This window comes from Rhinatrema bivittatum, chromosome 3, assembly GCF_901001135.1.
Source record: "Rhinatrema bivittatum chromosome 3, aRhiBiv1.1, whole genome shotgun sequence".
NCBI classification, from domain to species: domain Eukaryota; kingdom Metazoa; phylum Chordata; class Amphibia; order Gymnophiona; family Rhinatrematidae; genus Rhinatrema; species Rhinatrema bivittatum.
The window spans coordinates 27,449,540-27,469,749 of NC_042617.1; the positions used below are offsets into that span (position 1 = coordinate 27,449,540).

Genomic DNA, 20,210 nt, shown 5'->3' on the forward strand with positions numbered 1-20,210 from the left:
CTGCCACAACCACCGAAGGGTCAACTTATCTTTATGTTTCGGATCATTGTCCTGTTGGAAAGTCCAAGTGCGCCCCATGCGCAGCTTCCTGGCTGATGAATGCAAATTCTCCTCCGATATTTTCTAATAAAATGCTGCATTCATCCTGCCATCAGTTTTGTCTAAATTCCTTGTGCAGCTGTAGCTCCCCCCCTCCCCCCCCCCAAAAAAAACAGCAGAGATCCACCTCATGCTTCCTCTCCGAATATAAAGGTGAATTTTAAAAGCCGTACACGCACTAAAGCCTGGAGAGATGTGTGTGTCTCGAACCAGCATGCGCCGTGCTGATTTTAAGAAGCGCCTGAGCACGCGAGTGTCTTCCAGCACGCACACACATCAACATTTTCCAAAAAGGGCATGGCATGGGTGTGTTGGGGAAGACCAAGGGATGTGTGCATAAATACGTGCACAAGCATGTGCCAGGAGTCCCTACCGCATAACTTTACTTCTGCTATGGCTGGGATATAAGTAAAAAAAAAAGTTTTAAAAATCTGGACTGGTCAGTGGGGTTTTAAGATCAGGTCTGACAGGGGAGAACGGAGCCTTTAAAACTGGGGAGGAGGGTAGGAAGGTCCCTATCCCTACACTGGGCAATCTGGGAACGAACTGGGGAAAGGATTAGTAGCTTCGGTGCGCACCCCTTATAAAATCCCCTCCCACTTACGCGGTAGACGCGGCATTTGCGCGCATCTATATAAAATTGAGTGTACGTGTGTACAGCCGAATTTATAACACACGCGTGTATATCTGTAAAATGGCCGTGTCCATTGGTGCAAGCCGGCCTACGCTCGTACATGTGCGCCCGCGTGGCTGTTTCAAAGTTACTGTCATAGCAGTAATGGTAGTGACCATAAAGTTCAAATTGGGTCTCATCACTCCACTTCTCTAGGTGCTGTTTGGCATATTGTAAGCGGGCTGTTTTGTGATGCTGGTGCAGCAATGGCTTTTTTTTCTGGCAACTCTACCATGCAGCCCGTTTTTGTTCAAGCATCTCCTTATTGTGCGTGCTTTTTGACTTTTGAGGTATTGGCATATCTCTCTCATATCCTGTCTCGTCCCCCTCATCTATGTGATATACATATTTAGGTGTCGTTTCAGAGGGCTAGTGGCGCTCCATTCGGTAGCCCTTATCTGGTCTCTGAGTCTATGCCCTTTTGGAGACTTGGCCTCCAGATCTGGACTCAGTATTCCAGGTGAGGTCTCGTCAGTAACTTGTACAAGGAAGGCACTGCTGCCTCCTTTTTTCTTCCTGTGCATCTTAGCATGCCTTGAGACCTGACTCCCACGCGCTGCCTGGCAGTGTCTCGCCCCCTTATTCTATTTATTGATTTTATTGCATTGCTTCACCTTTACGGCCTGCAGATTAATGCACTTTCATAAATGCAATTCAGCGAATTTTAATAACTCATCATTAAGCAAATGAAAATAAATATCTATTAGTAACCGATTTCGCTCTTAGTTCTGTCGTGAATGCTCATACCTCATTTGAAACGGGGTCATCAGCTCTGTGTTGCATACTGGTTACTTACCTGGCCAGCTTTGACTACCCCCCACCCCCAGAGTGGCAGCAGTCTCTGAGCTCCTAACTCCAATTCCATCTAACTTCCTTCTTTCAACACGCTCCGCTAGCATTAGCGTTAATAGCCACCTCTTACAATGTTATTTATACTTATATATAACTATCTGATCTTCATTTCCCTTCTCATTCCAAGTTATTGTTTTCCTTGTTATATGTAACTGCTTTTCTGCACTATTGTTTAAATGGTAAAGTTTATTATAATTACACCCCTGTTTCTTGTGAACCAGCATGATGGGACCACTGTCTTGAATGTTGGTATATAAAAAAGTTAAATAAATAAATAAAAAAATAAATATAGAGGAATCTCAGCACTTGTGCCTCCAGTGGCTCAAGTGCTTGATGCGATGGCCACGATTTCACTTCCTGACGGTAAGATAAGCCAGCCTGTGCTCACGTCCCGCCCTCTCGGGTTTCTGCGGTGCCAGCGCCCGCTGCTGTCCTCTTTTTGGCTTGAGTCGTATCTTCTGTTCACTGGATCCCGCTCCTCAGTGTTCCTTAGACTGCTCCTCGTTTTACCCGTTCCCCCGTCCGCTGCAGATCTTGGTCTCCTCTGCCAGCAGCTAAACCTTTCCAACTAATCCCCTCTGTATTTTAACTTACGGAAATATTCCTTCGAGCCCTTCTCTGGATCACCGGCGACAGTGCGGTGGCAACTTAGCTGCCCTCTGAAGGGCAAAAAGCCTATAAAATATCGAAACGGGACCAAGTAATTGCGCTGTTCGGAGCAGAGGCCTTCGGGAGGCAATTTTCAAATAGCCCAGGTGGTTACAAACTGCGTGGGTGCTTTTAGTGTGTGGACTTTGTGCCAGTTTTGAAAGAGAAACCACCCAGGTTGCTTATTAGCATAACGAGCATGTGCTAAAAGCCGCCGAGGCCGGTAAGATAGCAGCCTACCTTTTGTAAATGTCATGCATGCGTGCTGCTTTTTTTTCCTCTCCTGTCCAAAACGTGTCCCAGGCAATGCCCCCTTGCGAACCGGCTAAAAATGAATGCGTGACGGGAGACCGCGTGCGTAATTTTAGCTGGCCAGTGGAGGGGGTTTCTTTAAAAAGCGCAATCTAGGCACGTTAATAAATTTGAATGCAGCTGAAGTGCTTTGAAAGTTTGGCTTCAAAGAGTGGTTTATGCAACCTTTCTGAGTTGCAGAAGGCCATTGAGACGCCTTTTATGTTTTCTTTTTAACTTGGAATGTGGTGATTTTTATTTGCCAAAGTCACTGAAATGCCTTTCTGACACACATATTTTCCTAAGCCCCCCCAAATATGGGTGAAGCGAGCCTAGGAAAAGCAAACGCTGGCAGGATCAACACGCTGAGTGTCTGGAATGATCAGCGGTGCTGGCATTGCGCCAGTCAGTGCTGTGAGAAAAAAACTGTTTTCCACAACATCTTTAAATAAACTTCCAGGAAACGCTGAATACATTTGTTGCTTGTTTTTAGGACAGGAGGCATCGCTTGGGAATTGGAAGAGAGTGATGCAGCAGATCTATTTCTGGCCGATGGGGTTGTACTGACTGTCGCCAGCTCAGCTTCCATCACAAAAGCACCGGCAGTGTCAAAACGAAGCAGTGCCTGGTGCCTGTGTACGCTTTTTCAGCGTGAGCACAAGGTGCACCACTGTTCCATGCTCTGTACACTTCATAAGGGACGTCATATCTGCATGTCTTATGTCTCCAGGACCTCACCAGATGGTCACCAGGCTGCACTTCCAACACAGGGTCCTTTTAAACCTTGAATAAGGCTGTTTAGTTGCTGCCCAACCGTTGGGTCCGTTTGGCGATGTTGGTGTTTCTATAGCTCCTTACGTGGAGCTAAATCATTGCTGAACGTTTGATGGTTTAAGGGGACACACAAAGCCCCCTTGTATTTTTAGAGCTCAAGACATACTTCTGGGCAGTTTCTGTGGTGATCTATGCTGATAGGGTTTCTCCATATTGAAGGACAATGCTTAAACCAATTTATGCGAGTAAATTCGTGTTTTACTTGTGTAAAATCAGAGGCAGACTACAGTCCCCCACCATAGAAAAAAGAGCACCCTCGTTCACAGTGCATCCCTTCCCCTTGCGTCATTTCCAGCAGGTGACGTTGTGTTGGCTCCCATGCAGGCGCAACGGTGTGTTGGGTAACATTGCACCCGCGATCCGCCCACTGACCACATTTTCAAAGGGCAACTCGGGGAGGAGTTTCACTTTTGAAAAATGAGCATGGAGTCCCGCGGGGCTGCACCCTTTGCAGGAAGTTGTTTATCCTCATTACTTTTAGCGCTGTCATGTATCAGCAGACCATTTGGTTTCCTGCGGCAGATCTTTCAAAATTCAGCAGTTATGTGACAAATGTTCATATTTGTGCATAAAGTTCACACCTCTGACTATATGCAAAAAAAAAGTCAATTTTTAATTGGAACCCATTTACATTGGAGGTGATTTGGAAAAGGATTTACATGCATAAAAGTAGCATATATTATAGCAATTTTCAAAAGCCCATTTACATGCATAAAGGGTTTTTTTTCTGAAAATTTATTACAATTTCAAAGGAGTGGGGTGAGTTAAAGCAATTTTCAAAAGCCCATTTGTGTGTAAAAACGTTTTAAAAATGACGACCTCAGTTTTCATTTCTATTTATTGATTTATTTGCATCTTCTGTTCTGCGGTTTCCACTGTTAGATGCAGGGTACAAAATTCACATTCGTAGAAATGACAAACCAGTAAAGCAAACAGCATAAAATTAAATCCTGAATTAAAACTCAGGAAGGATAACTTTAAAACAAATATGCGCAGCAACACCATTTGTAACTATAAGTCCATGCATAACTTTTATTTTATAACCCACATGTATTATATATGCATCTTTTATAAAATATGTGCATATGTACCCCGCAGCATATGGATGTATATGGGCTTGCGCGTGATTACGTACAGCCACGTATATCAATGGATTGACCGCGCACGCGCATTTCCTACTTATTTTAAAAGTACGCGCGCCTGTATTTGATGTGTGAAAGTAAAGTAGGGCTTACTCACGTAAGTCGGCCGATTTTAAAATGTGTGCGTGAATGAAATTAACCATAAATTATCAGCTCACCCAGTCCTTTCCAGGTCAACGAGAACTTCCTGGCTCTTCGGCCTGAACTCCTCCCCCCCCCCTCCCCCCCAGTTCACCCAGCCCTCCCATCCAGTCAGTGCTGCACAATAAACACGTTTAGTATCACTTACGCCGGACAATTAGCAGGTGTAAACTAGCAATTTACACGTGCGTGTTCGCCCCAGGTGTATACGTGGGCGCCAAAGTGAATGCACACGCGTAATTTTTTTTATTTAGAAGCTACTTCTGCACGTACACGCTAACCTTTACACATGTAAGAAGGTATTTTTCCAAAGGATTTAAGCCTGTAAGTGGGCTTTAGAAGGTTGCTACTTTTCCGTGCGTAGCTCCTTTGAAAATTCACTCCCATAGGCTTGGATTTTCAAAAGGTTTCACGTGCGTAAATGGGGCTTTTTGAAAATTGCTCTGATATATCCTATTTTTTACCTGCGTAACTCCTGTGAAAGTTCGCTCCTAAATGTCCTAATGCAAGTGTAGGCCTGGACAAATAAAAATGCCTTTTAGTTTTTTCCCCTATATTTCACATAATCCTTCTATATACAAGTAAGAAATGTGCCAAGTACAAAAATCAATAATCCATCCAGTTAAGACATGTTACAAATGTTTAACTGTGAAATGTCAGTTTTGTTTTGAATTGAAATAGTGCAGCCATCCTTTTTACATTTTCCGGAGAAAGTCTGAGCTTTTTACGAGTACGTGAGCTGATACAATGCTGAAAATGCCCTCCACATCCGCAGTTTCTCATGTTGTTAACTACACAGACAGACGCGTGCACTTATGTTGGACGCGCTGTAGCGGATACAGGAATGAGTTGAATTGTTCCAAACTTGAAGTAGTGCCAGTCGTCAAGGCTTCAGTGAATTGAAACGCTGTCGATTTATTATGCGGTTTCTCCTGCAGCCACATAGTCGTGGGAGGCTAGGAATACTGCTTAAGACAGGGCCGAGCAAACCTTTTAACTCCCCGCCACCCATATACGTGCAGTTGGGGCTCCCTAAGTTAGGTTACATTTTATATATATACACGCAAGGAGGAAGGCGCACGTAAGAGGAGGCTTATCCTAGATTCCTGGGCTGGTGTCAGTCTCTCACCAACCAGTTGGGCTGTGGCTGCTGAAAGGAGCAAACGCTGCCGCGCACGCATGCAGACCCGGCCTATCCTGGCACGCACAGAGGCGCATACGCACTGCACCCAGCTCGACATAAGACAGATACACCCCCCGCGCCACGCCATGGACCACAAGCAGAGAGAACACGGCGCACGCTGTCTGGCGTGGAAAACATTTCAGAAATTTTTATAGGATCTGAAGGAAAAAATCTGCCCTATCCCACCCCCGCTTAATTTTTTTCCTGCTTTCTTTTATTTTGTTTTTTCTGTTTATTTTTGTAATTTTTTTTAGTTTGCTCATCTGTTTCATTTTTCGTGGTTTGTTTTAACTTCCTCTCTTTTGTCTTTACTCTCCCTCTCTCTCAGTCCCCTCCATCCCCTCCCTCTCTCTGGCCCCCTCAGCCCATTCCCCTCCTCCTCTCACCTCACTTCCCGTGATCTCCCTCCCTGGGCCGTGACCCCCCAGCAGCAGGAGTTCTCTCAGAGAGGGGCCTGAGGGTGCCTGGGTCCGTCGCAGCAGAGGTGGCTGCCCCACTGCGCCCCCCCCCCCCCCCCCGGCCACCACAGCGAAACAGCCCCTTCCTTAACCACCCTCTTGCCCCGCTGCAGCAGTGGGGTGAGCTCTTCTGGTCTTTGCAAGCTGCCGTCCAAGCCTCCTGTCATCTCCCGCTGCCCCTCCCTCCCACCCCGGGAGGATGTGCCCTTCAGTTTACAGACCTTGGCTTCTTGTGCCGTAGGAATTCCAGAGAGAATGCTTAAGCTTTCATGCGGTGTTTCCCCTTAGGTCTACAGAAGCCTACGTACATACATACGTGTGCCTCTGAGACACAGATACTTGTGTGCAAAGCTTTGTGATCGTATGCTGTCTGCAGCTTGATTTGCCGGCACTTGTGGTAAGATAAGGACTGAGTTCGGCCCATCCTTTCTCCCCGGTGGTCTTCCTCTCTTGCTCTTATCGCTTTAGGTGTCACTTTAAAGCTTCCCATCCTAAAACAGACATCAGCCTCCCCCAATCCTTGACCATGTCTCTTACCCAAGCTCTCACCCCTGGCCCTTCCACCACTCTCTAATGTATGTTTGTTCTTTAAAAGTTCTTTTTTTTTTTTTAATTTTTTAATTTTCCAAAATACATCAAGAAATACATTCTTGTGTAGATAGCAGTTTTAAACAATAAACATATTACAATTAAACTGAATATTCATTTCCCCTAACATTCTGCTTTAAAGTCCTCGTGATAGGGAGAGATCCAATTACTCAACCTCAGGAATAAACATTTTACCCTACGGAAATTGCCGAGGTCTATACAGGAGAATTCCTTTTTGCGGATCCAACTGAGGGATGAAAGTACTTAGCCTTCCATTACAGGAGAGGAAGTTATTATCTCTAACGAATACTTTTTTTAGAAAATTCTCCAGCTGCTCCGGTTGAAAAAATATGTACAAAACATTTTTATATTTTACACAACATTTACACGGATATTTGAGAATATACATAGCTCCCAGCTTTTGTACTAAAGGTCTCAATTTCAAAAACAATTTTCTTCGTAGCTGGGTACTTCTCGTTAAATCGGGGAATATTCCAACATTCAGACCAAGAAAAGTCTCAGACGTATGTCGGAAATATGATCTCAAAATCCAATCTCTATCCGATTCAAGTAAAAACGTCACTATAAGAGTAGCTGGCTTTACTTGTTCACTCTGAGTTGTTTCCAGTAGTTTTGTTACATCTAAAACTGGTGTTTCCATTTTATTTGATATCACAGGTGTTAATATTTGAAAATCTTCTCCTTCCTTCTCAGCTTTTTTAAATGTTGGTATATAATACATCTTAGCTGTAGGGGGAATTTCCTCTGTAATCTTCAATATCTGCAACAAATATTGCCTCCACATATCTCGTGGGGTCACCATTGGGTCTCTGGGAAAATTTATTAACCGTAAATTTCTCCCCTTTATTTGGTTTTCCATATTTTCTAAACGGTTCGTTAATACAGAATTTTCTTTTATGATATTACATTGAAGGTTTTTCAATTCTATCTCTAATTTTCCAGATTTTTCCATTTGAATATTCATGTCTTTCTCTAATTTTCCCACTCTCTCCATTGTAGTATTTATTACTGAAGCCAAAGGATTTATTTGACTGAAAAGATTGTCATTTACAGTTTGTATTGCTTCCCAAATCTTCTCCAGGGAGAAGGTATCTGGTTTAATTAATTCCTTCTTTTTAGGTAAAGTTAAAGGTACTTTCCTTTCCGTTGGAGGCTGTGCCGTACAGCCCTCAGCGTCTCTCAGGCCGTTCTCTTCCGAAAACTGTAACCTCTGCTGTTCGTCCCCGCCGGCTTCATCGTACAACAACGAATCTCCGATGGTTTCACTCTCACTAGAGCGGTTGAGATTGCTCCTGTTCGCCCCTCGCAGGGCCGCAGGGTTTCCTGGGGGAGTCCGCATTACCGGGAATAAGGTCGTCTGGAGCTCATGTGTGGAGGCGGTTTCTACTTCCTCCCGCTCTCCACGCTGCGAGCTTTCTCCTGGTTTCTGCTCCTGTATGACGTGGGAGTCCATGGGGCCCAGGATACGACCCTCTGTAGATTCTCCCAATGTTTCTCTCTCTTTTGCTCTCCGTTTTCTCCCGGTGTGAGGCATTTTCTTCACAAATACACACTATTCTTCAGAGCCCTTGTTACCCACGTCTGGACCCGGCAGCCATCTTGGATCAATCTAAAAGTTCTTTTTAATCAGAGGTATTCAGTGGGATGTTTACCCTGCTGAATACCCAGGGCACGTTATCCTGCTGACTGTAGCCAGATAAGTTACCTGCTCACCTTATTACTGAGTAGTGCGCCCCATGCCTCTTTATGCATCCTAGCATTCCTACTGCCTTTGTGCATTGATACGCAATCCTGAGATCTCTCCCATCTGTGGTGCGCATCAGTATCTCACCGCTCATCATGTGCTGCTACCTTGGATTTCTGCATCCCAGATGAATGAGGGTACACACTGTGTTTGCTTTGAATCATAGCTGCCAAGCACTTAACCACTCCTCGAGCTGCCTTAAATCACGCCTCACTTTGTCTTTTCCATCAGGAATATCTGCTTTTTTTTGTAGATCTTAATATGTTCTGCAGACAGACCTGCTTCCTAGTAACCCCTCTGTGGTATAGAGAGGGGCAGTGGAAACAGTAGGAGTCAGAGGCTGGGATAGTGGGGGCAGTGTGCAGAATTCTGCATCATGTGGGATGCAGGGCTATATTTAAATGCATAGAAGCAGTTTAATAGCTCTGGTGTTCAGAGCAATACCGCAGCTATTAAATATGGCTTGTATCAACTTGTCAGTCAGTTGTCGCCTCTCCAGTAGATCTGAGTATTGTAAGTGTTCTGCCAACAGCTATTAATCTAGTTTAGTTTCCTACTGTTCATGCACCAGTGCTGGTACTGGGGAAAACTTGATTTTTGGGAGTCAGGATTATTTTTATTAGACCAACATGATAATTAACCAAAGATGGTGCTGTACCTGAGTCTTGAAGACCACCCAGGGACCTGCCCTTAGATGTGTTCTTGAAGAGTCATGTGTGGCACCTCTGTCCACCTCTTTCGCGTGGAACAGTACGACACTTGTTGCATCCCTGTTAAGAATCCTGCATTTCTAGCCCAGAGAGAGTTCTCGGAGCAGGCTCCGGTTTGTGCATGAAAGAGAAACTGGCAGGTGTGCACTTCTGGAATGCTGAAGGACCATGGTTTGTCTAAGACTCTTTTTGTTTTTTATTTTTTTTTCTTTCCAAGCAGAACTTTTAGTTAACTCCGTCATCCTGCCCATGCGGCATGACCTTAGAAAGCTGGGAAACAAAATAAAAAATAAGACCGTGACGTTTCTGGTGGTAAAAGTTGCTTCTCTGCTCTTCAGATGCTAAAAGGTCAGAATGATTTAAGTTGTGCGTCATGTCACGTTCACTGAGGGCAGATAACAAGGTGGGGATCAATAGTTGCCCTTAAAATGAACTGCAGTTATTTTAAACCCAGCAGCTGGTTGATCTGTGTGCTGCAATTTTGTGAGCGAAACACCTAAACCAGGTTCCTTAATAGCAAATGCTGGATTGCAGTGCAGTAAAATTGCAGAGCTCCCTTCCTTTTCGGGAGGTTCGGACCAGCTTTCTGAGTGCAAATCATTACTATGCTTACTCTCTGACCAGTCTAAATGACAGTCCAGTTTCCTGTAAGTGGTTAAAACGAGGCCAGCAAACGCTGGCCTCGTTTTAACGTTTTAACAGCACTAAAAGTTACTGTTGCAAAGTAGGGTTCAGAGAGGCAACGCCAAAGGGTGCATGATTATCTCTTGTTTGTTCTAGGTTGGGCAATGCAGGTTGCTGCCTTCATCTTCATCCATAGGAAGTGGGAAGAGGACAAGCACCACTTCAAAGCCATGCTGGATTACTTCTGTGACATCAAGGAACCTCTGCAGCTTCTGATCTTTCCGGAAGGGACAGATCTCACAGGTTAGTTCTGGGCGGGGTGGGATGGGGGATAACCCAGGGCTGTTTAGAGTCAAAAGAAAGAAGTTAATAGATGAGAAATTGTCAAGGAATCGGCCAGCGATGTGTGGTAACAAGTTTCTAAATGTATCTTTTGAAAGTAGAGCAGGGTACTGGCAAACTAGGCCTTCAGTAGGGTTGATATGTTTATTATGCAAATTAATGTTTTAAAATGCAAGCCCTGGGGATGACTGCCTTCCCTTTCTCGGGCAATGCCAGCTTGCATCTTAAAACAATCATCAGGCTTAGTATAGGCACCATCATTGCTAATCAAGATCTTCTTTCCTTGTTGCACGTTTTTTGAAGACGCTTTGGTTCCTGCATGGAGCCACTGTCCTTACATTTGATGTCGGCAGATTTTAGACTGCAGCACTGTTACATTAATGTGCAAGAGGAGGGGAAATTCAGCTGAAACATCTATCCCAAGAGAGAGGGCACCTAGTGGTTTTGTTATAGTTGAGAACTTGATTATTAAAAAAAAAAAAGATTATAATAAAAAGATATTTCTGTGTTAGAACAGAAGACGTGCCATGCTGGGTCAGACGAAGGTCCATCAAGAAATGCATCTTATCCCTTGACTGTTCCCGTGTGGATCACAAGTATCCAACAGATCCCAAGAAGTAGATCTGTTCCCTGTTACTCTGTCCCAGGGATGATGATGGCTTTTTTTTAAGCCTTCCTGGCTAATAATGTGCTATGGACTTTTCCTCTAGGGACTTGCCCAGACCTCTCTTAAACCCTACTACACGAGTCACTTTGACCATGTCCTTTTTGCAACAGATTCCACAGCCTGATTGTGCGCCAAGTGAAAAAATACTTTCTGTGATTTGTTTTAAACCTGTTAGTTGTTAGTTTCAAGGAGCGTCCCCCTTGTTTTAGTATTATTTGAAAGGATAAATAACTGTTCTTTATTTACCCGTTCCTCCCAACGGCGGATTTTATAAGTTTCTATCATGTCCCTCTTATCCATCTCTCTTTCAAGCTGAAGAGCCCTGACCTGTGTAGGCTTCTTCATAGGAGAGCCATTACATAAGAACATAAGAACATGCCATACTGGGTCAGACCAAGGGTCTGACCCAGTATGTCTGACCCAGTGGCCAATCCAAGTCACAAGTACCTGGCAAGTACCCAAACATTAAATAAATCACAAGTTACTACTGCTTATTAATTACCGTAATAGCAGTCTATGGATTTATCCTCTAGGAACTTATCCAAACCTTTTTTAAACTCAGTTACACTAACTGCTGTAACCACATCCTCTGGCAATGAATTCCACAGCTTAACTATGTGCTGAGTGAAAAAGAATTTTCTTCGATTTGTTTTACATGCGCTACTTGCTAACTTCATGGCGTGCCTCCTGGTCCTTCTGTTGTCTGAGAGAATAAATAACCAATTTACATTAACTTGTTCAAGTCCTTTCATGATTTGTAGACTTCTATCATATCCCCCCTCAGTCGTCTCTTATTCAAACTGAACAACCCTAACCTCTTTAGCCTTTCCTCATAGGGCAGCTGTTCCATGCCCCTTATCATTTTGGTCACCCTTCTGTGCACTTTCTCCAGTGTAGCTATATTCTTTTTGAGATGTGATGACCAGAATTGCACACAGTATTCAAGGGTGGTCTCACCATGGAGCGATACAGAGGCATTATGATATCATCTGTTTGATTTTCCATTCCCTTCCTAATAATTCCTAACATTGTTTGTTTTTTTGATCGTCACAGCACACTGGGCCGACGATTTCAATGTATTATCCACTATGATGCCTAGATCTCTTTCCTAGGTGATAACTCCTAAGATAGAACCTAACATTGTGAAACTACAGCAAGGGTTATTTTTCCCTATATGCATCACTTTGCACTTGTCCATGTTAAATTTCACCTGTCATTTGGAAGCCCAGTTTTCCAGTCTTGCAAGGTCCTCCTGCAATTCATCACAATCTGCTTGAGATTTAACTACTCTGCATAATTTTCTGTCATCCGCAAATTTGATCACCTCACTCATTGTACCTCTTTCCAGATCATTTATAAATATATTAAAAAGCACCAGTCCAAGTAGAGATCCTTGAGGCACTCCACTGTTTACCTTTTTCCACTGTGAAAACTGAACATTTATTCCTACTCTGTTTCCTGTCTTTTAACCAACTTGCAATCCACAAGAGACATCGCCTCCTGTCCCATGACGTTTTCTTAGAAGCCTCTCATGCAGGACTTTGTTGAACAACTTCTGAAAATCCAAATACACCAAATACACACGGGATCACTTTTGTCCACATGTTTAGTCACTCCTTCAAAAAAAATGTAGGAGATTTGTGAGGCAAGACTTCCCTTGGATAAATCCATGTTGGCTTTGTCCCATCAAACCATGTCTATCCTAAATGTTTTGTGATTTTATTCTTTATAACAGTTTCCATGATTTTTCCCGGCACTGAAGTCAGGCTCACCGGTCTATAGTTTCCCAGATCACCCCTGGATCCCTTTTTGAATATAGGGGTTACATTCGTCATCTTCCAATCTTCAGGTACATCAGATGATTTTAATGATAGGTTACAAATTAATTGAAATAGGTCTGACATTTTATTTTTTAGTTCTTTCAGAACCCTGGGATGTATACTATCCGGTCCAGGTGATTTATTACTCTTCAATTTGTCAATCAGGCTACCACATCTTCCAGGTTCAGTTGATCTGAATCATCACCCATGAAAACCTTCTCCAGTACGGGTACCTCCCCAACATCCTCTTCAGTAAACACTGAAACAAAGAATTTGTTTAATCTTTCTGCGATGACCTTATCTTTTCTAAGTGCCCCTTTAACCCCTTGATCATCTAACAGTCCAACCAACTCCCTCACAGGCTTTCTGCTTTGGATATATTTTAAAATGTTTTTATTGTGAGTTTTTGCCTCTACGGCCAACTTTTTTTCAAATTCTCTCTTAGCTTGTCTTATCAATGTCTTACATTTAACTTGCCAATGCGTATGCTTTATCCTATTTTCTTCTGTTGGATCCTTCTTCCAATTTTTGAATGAACTTTTGGCTAAAATAGCCTTTTTCACCTCACCTTTTAACCATGCCAGCAATCGTTTTGCCTTCCTTCCACCTTTCTTAATGCGTCTAATACATCTGGTCTGTGCTTCTAGGATGGTATTTTTTAACAATGACCACACCTCTTGCACACTTTTTACCTTTGTAGCTGCACCTTTCATTTTTTTTCTATTTTTCTCATTTTATCAAAGTTTCAGTTTTGAAAATTTAGCGCTAGAGCCGTGGATTTTCTTACTATCCCCCTTCCAGTCATTAATTCAAATTTGATCATATTATGATCACTATTGCCGAGCGGCCCCACCACTCTCACCAAATCCTGTGCTCCACTGAGAATTAGATCTAAAATTGCTCCCTCTCTCGTCGGTTCCTGAACCAATTGCTCCATAAAACTGTCATTTATTCCATCCAGGAACTTTATCTCTCTAGCATGTCCTGATGTTACATTTACCCAGTCAATATTGGGGTAATTGAAATCTCCCATTATTACTGCACTACCAATTTGGTTATCTTCCCTTATTTCTCTTAGCATTTCACTGTCCGTCTCACCATCATGGCCAGATGGATGGTAGTATACTCCTATTATTATCCTCTTCCCCAACACGCAACAGATTTCTACCCATAAAAATTTGATTGTGCATTTAGTCTCATGCAGGATGTTTATCCTGTTGGACTCTATGCTATCCCGGACATAAAGTGGTATACCGCACTGAGATGCTCCACTCTGTCATTGCCATATAATTTGTACCCCGGTTTAGCCCTGTCCCATTGGTTATCCTCCTTCCACCATGTGTCTGAGATGCCAATTAAGTCTGTCATCATTCATTGCTATACATTCTCATTCTCCCATCTTACTTCTTAGACTTTGGTATTAGCATACGTTCCATCCCCTTTATCATTTTTGTTTCGCTCTCTTTTTTTTTTTTTTTTAGGATGGGGTGACCAGAATTGCCCACAATACTCATGGTGTGGTCTCAGAGGCAATATGATATTTCCTTTTTATTCTCCTTTCTTTTTTCAGGTCATTCATTAATTTAATTTAATTTAATTTAATTTACAGATTTATATTCTGCCTTCTGAAGCCTCTTGACCTCTCCAAAGCAGATCACAAACACAAAACTAACATAATACTAATACAAAAATAAACTAAATCAACAAATACAATAAAATCATATCAAGCAAACGTATCTCAAAAATAGATAAGCCAAAAAACCCATTAAAATCTAGGCATAGTGGGGGCGTGTCCATGCCGGCTGCCTGAGCGCACGCTTCTCCCTCTTGCTCCCTAGGAACCAGCAGGGTTCCTTCATTTTACCTGCTCCTCGACTGCTGAAACCATCTGAGATCGTCAGAGACTGCAGCATAACTGATCGCTGATCTTCTGCACCCGTGAATTAAACTTGTTTGTGGGGATGGTGAGACACCCAAAGCATAACGGCCCCAAGTGGATTAACACGGCTGAGAGGCCTATTTTGGTTGAACATGCGCACAGGCTAGGTGCTGGGGAGCTGAATCATTCGCAGCCCCGTCAAGTCACAGTCTGCTATTTAAACTACATGGATAAGGTCAGAATTCTGCAAGCCTTTCCTAATCTGAAAAATCTCACACATCCAGATGCTGAATTACTACTCTTCCAGGATTTCTCTAATAAAGTGCAAGCAGCGTGCAAAGAGTTTCTCTCCTTCCTGCGCACAGCTGTATCAGCGTGGGATCAAGTTCGCTCTTCAGCATCCGGCGAGGCTGCAGGTTTTTCTCCAGGATGAGACCAAATTATTTTCCTCTGCCCAAGCAGTTAAGGGAGTTGCTTGCCCAGCTACCAGGATGAGGGTGGCAGCTGCTTTGTCCCCTTCTCATCCTGTCTTTTGAGCGGTGGCGCTGTTTTTAATGTGCTTCCCTGGCACAGAAGCCCTTGTACTGTTGGGCGCACTTTTTTTCTTTTTTGCATTGGGGGAGAAATAGCTAAGAGCCTCATCAACATAAATTTACATGTGATGAGCGCTTTTAGCCACGCGCTCAGTTGGATGCGCGTTTTGGACACGCTAACCTCCGTTTTTTATCGTTGGTTATGGACCCACGTCCAAAACACGCATCCAATCACGTGTTGAGCCGTGCGCTGTGGCCAGCACACAGTATTACATCGGCATGAGTATGATATAGCTAGAGCACATATTGCCGCAGAGATGGGGTGAATATACATTTATCAAGCTAGTGGGTGTCAATCTGTTTTCTGACTCATTCTAGTACCTCATGAATTGTCAGTACAAATACCAAACTAACCCTTTCCCACCAATTTTAAGTTGAAACAGAAACTATTCCAACTAGCTCTCAGGATGGAGGGGGGGGGCCCTTTCAGAAATAGCCCGTGTAGTCACACGCTATTCTGGCGCGTTAACAAATTTTCAAAGAAAATCTATCGCCGCTGTTTTTTCCTTGAACCTTAACAAGCTTGCGTGCACGGACGGAAGGGTGGGTGTGTGTGTGGGAGGGGGGAAGGAGAGAAATGATGCATGTGCATTTGAATATAGAATGTGCGCGGGCTCTTTTCTTCCCCCCACCCTCATGGACACCTCTTTGTCCCTTAGCTGGAATGCTTGCGTGCTTTTAGCTGGCATTTGAGGAAGGCTGCTTCACCCGGGCAAATCCTTTATGAAAATTGCTCTCTGTGAGATCGCTTCACCAGTTTGGAAGGGAATTAAAGAATTGTGCTTGCTGTGTTTAGTCCACTTGGAGACGTGGAATTAAAGAAAAGTAAAACCTTTCAGAGCTACTAGAAGATCCAAAAGTGCTTTACTTTCCTCCAGCGCGCACCATGAAAAGAAGGATCCAGCATCTTCGCTGGAGCCTTGACGATGGAGTCCATCCTTCCTGCCATGTCGGACACCTGAGCGACCTGATGAGCACGCCATTGAGTTTCAGAACCTGGCTACAGAAAATAGGCACAAATTACTCTATGGCGACTTTCAGTTTGGTAACCACAGGAATCTTCAAAAAGGATGTTAAGATGATGTATGACTTCTGCTCTCGCATTGGTTACTGCCTTCTGATTGTTAGGGCCTGAGGAACATAATCTACCAGGTTACGGAAATTACATTTCTGGAAAGGAATGAACTTAGTTGTGTTTAATGAAACCCCCCCCCACATATTTTAGTAATGTTTATTTTGTGTTACCAAATGAGAAAGGAAAGTTGACTTTAAAGGCAAAGGAGGATATAGTGGTAACAGGAAAGGGAGGCAAAATGACTGGAAATCAAGTAGGGTCTTCAGTAACAGCAGGCAGGGGCAACTGGTCAGACTGGGTGCTACCTGAGGGGAGGAGCAGCCACTGTGGTGCCACCCCAGCAGTATCCCTGGGCTTCCAGCAGGCTGATTCCTCCCTACCTGCTACTGGTCGCGTTGGCGTCTGCGGCCTAACGGCTGGGCATCGTTGCTGCTGGAGGTAGGGCCAAGGGGGAGTGAGTCTGTCCTGGACCTATGACCATGCTGAACAGTAGGACCACCACCAGCATGATTGGAGCTGACGTGGGAGGAGTGAGGCTAGAACGGGTGGGGCGAGAGAGGGAGGTGAAAGGGACTGCTAGCCGGTCGCCAGGAGGCGGGGCCGTGGATAGGGGTGGTCCAGGGAAGCAAGTGGTAGGGAAGAGAGGGCTCCAAGGAGTAGTGGCAGGGAGGCAGTTGGGGGTAGAAGGAATGGCCTGGCAGGACCAAGATTTCTGGGCCACCAAATGTCCACAGCTCCATATGGATGGGGGTTAAAATTGGGGGAAAATTTATTGGAGTACTTTTACATTTGGAAAAACTTTGAACTGTTTTGTGTTGCCCGTGTGTTCCTTAAAGAGATGAGGGGGGAAAAAAAAGGTTTCTGGGCCGGTTTGAGTAGGACGTTCTCTCCCTGTCTCTGCAGCTGCCGATACACTCTCTCGAGCACAACTGTGCTCAGGAAATAGTTTTACCTTGTAAGAGGTGCAGGATGCATGGAACGCTGCCTAAACAGCGATGGACTTCAGGGAGGGCCTGGTGAAATCACAGAGGATCCTTAGTTGCAAAAGGGAAGACGCGGCAGAAGCACGACCTAGCGGCGTGCGTTTAACATTGCCGTGCTCGAATGATTCATCGACGGGTGTTGGGGGCTGATGGATGAAATGTTAGAGGTCCAGCAGGAAGCATGGGCGACCCTGCCGCCGAGTCAGTGCAGAATTAACTAGAAGTTCCTAACGGAAACGCGAGCACTCACGTCGCTGGGTCTGTCTGGAAGATCGTGCAGGGCACCTGGCAGGCCGGATGTTCGCACGGCGGTCACTTTAGCACTGGTAGCTATTGAGACGATTATGAACGTAGCCCGGGCACCTTGCCCCTTAGTTTGCTGGTGGCTGGAATGGATCCTTTCATCCTGTTATCAAAACTGTTTATGAAGGGAATCTTGGGGTGCATTCCTCAGCTGTCTCCTCCACTTCACAGCGTGCCGGTAGCATTTGAATAAATATGTGATGCTCTTTGTGATACCTGGACATTCAGAGCTTCGCTGGCCTCTGGAGGTGAGTGGCTCTCGACCCAGTTCTGAACATTCAGGTGTACTCTGCAGTGGCGCTTGATCCCTCTCCTCGTGGTCACTCGGGCTACTTTTCAGCTGGGACAGGAATAACTGGGCGGTGTGCATGGAGCAGTCGGCCTTTTTCTGCCCTCTCTGTTACTTGGGGTGCCCCACACTTGTGGTGGTGGTGCTATTGTTTTTGTTTATTTGCTCTTTTACTTTACCAGCGGGTTTGTAAGTAGCTGAGGAGCTCGGAGAGTTCCGGTTTCCTTTGAATTAGTGCTTGGACAGATGATGTGTTTTGCCTTTATTTTTATTCCACTGCACCCAACAGGAGCCACCAACCCCTGCTTGCCCCCATTCCCTCCTGCACGTGGGGGTCCTCCCACGACTCTCTGCTTGCTAGCCCCCCCCCCCCCCTGCCCTGGGGTCACTGGCCGGCGCAAAGCGATTCAGAGAGGAGAAAAAGTCGGCTTAGATTAGGGTAAGCGAGATGGTGTGAATGTTCTCTAGGACCTTGTAGGCATTAGAAGGGAAGCTAACGGCCATTATCCTGATCAGGGAAAGTGACGCTGATCCTTAAAATCATCTTTGGCCTGGGAAATTGTCAGCAGAAGGGGGAAAATTAGGAAAAGGTGCTTTGTTTCCCCCAAAATTTTAGTTTTGACATTTTTAGTTAGACTGAAATGGGACTGGTGGTTGAGGAAGGTCGATGGAATAGTATTTTCTTGTTTATGCTCCCAAGCCAGTCGAGGTATTTTTTTTTTTTTTTAGTCAGAGTGGTTTTTATTAGCATGAATGATTGCTGTGCTTCTGACGATAGTGGGTCCGAGGGACTCCTGGATATTTGGGTGACTCTGCATGGGTGCCCCAAATGTCTCTTAGGGATGTGCAGCGGTTTGCTCGTTTTGTTTGAACGAGTGCGCACTATTTCAGTTTGGTGCGCACTTAACTCGCAATTAGTGCGCACTAAAAGACCATGAAACAAAAAAAAAAACCAAAAAAATTCGGGAACATTTTAAAAATGAAAACTTTTTGGCTGCAAACCCCTCCTGTCTGTATACCTTGAACAGTTGGGTTTTTTTCGTGCTGAATTTCTACTTTTTTTTTTGTTATTTTTGGGACGAGTATCTGCTTTTACAACACTCCCCATTTAGCATTTGATTTGGTCAAATTGAGGCCCTTTGGAAGAGAAAACACTTTGACTCACTTTGGGGCTTGGCACATTTATGGGGGAGTCACCCTTTATATAAAGCAGCACTGAAAGTCTGATGACAGCGCGCTGGTGGTGGAAGGGAGTGTCTCTGATTCTGGGCCACCAGCATCCCTTCATCCACCATTTGCGTAAGCGACAGCTCATCTGTTGTGTCCTTCACTGAGAGAGAGAGAGAGGGGAGGAGGAGGAGGATGCTGGCCAGCATGCTAGGATGTTATCTCCGTTTCCTAAAACGATGCCATCTTCAGTTTCTAGCTGACTAGCTCTGACAGCAGGCAGGAGCGACGTCAGCCTGGCGTTTCGGAGGGAGACTGCACTATTAGCAGTAATGTCACTTTCGTCCCCCCCCCCCTCCCCCTTCCCTCTGCCCGCGTGCTCTGACTCACGCTGAATGATGATAGATGCATCGCCTGCAAGGTTGGTAACGTCGGATGGTAATATTTCAGTTTGATGCGGTGTCTGGTGTCTAAATAAGATCTCGGAGGCTTCACAGTCGGAGAAGTTAAAAAAAAAAAAAAATCATGCAGGCATTCGCTTCAGGAGCGGAATTGGGTCTGGCCTGTCTTCTCCATTTTCGTGCACCATGGCAGAGTCAAGGTAGAGTTCTGCCCATTCACTCTCAGGCCATCACATCCTCACTACAGAGCAGCCTGTACACTTTAAAAAACAAAACAAAACAAAAAACAACTTAAGACCAGTCGTAAAAGGCGCAATTCATTTACCAGCTCTGCTAGTAATTTCCTATTCCACTGTATAATGCAGCTAGCTGAAAGATAAGTGGTCATTAGTGACCTAAAAGCACCTTTCATTGCCTCACTCCCTGTCAGAACCATTTGAATTCCTAGTCTGTGCATTCATTGGCTGAGAAGATTTGCTTTCTGTGCTGGGGGAGGGCCCAGTTCATGCCTATAGCTCAGCACCGGTCCCTCTAAGCTGTGTGAGCATGCACACAGGTCGCGAACCCCCGTGCACCTGGCAAAACTTAGCATGCACAAGAAATCCCCATGTTATTTGCCATTGTACTGGCTCGTAGTGCACACATTTGAACTCCATTTATAAAAAGTTGCAGAAAAGAACATT

The 20,210-nt window shown here is 44.6% G+C and overlaps 1 protein-coding gene across 1 annotated transcript in view; it reads left to right on the forward strand.

Moving 5' to 3' along the window:
• Positions 1-20,210, forward strand: part of LCLAT1 (lysocardiolipin acyltransferase 1) — a 263,583-nt gene that overhangs the window by 42,140 nt on the left and 201,233 nt on the right. Inside the window, 1 exon segment of the mRNA XM_029593016.1 lies at positions 10,165-10,311. Coding sequence (XP_029448876.1) covers positions 10,165-10,311 — 147 coding nt within the window.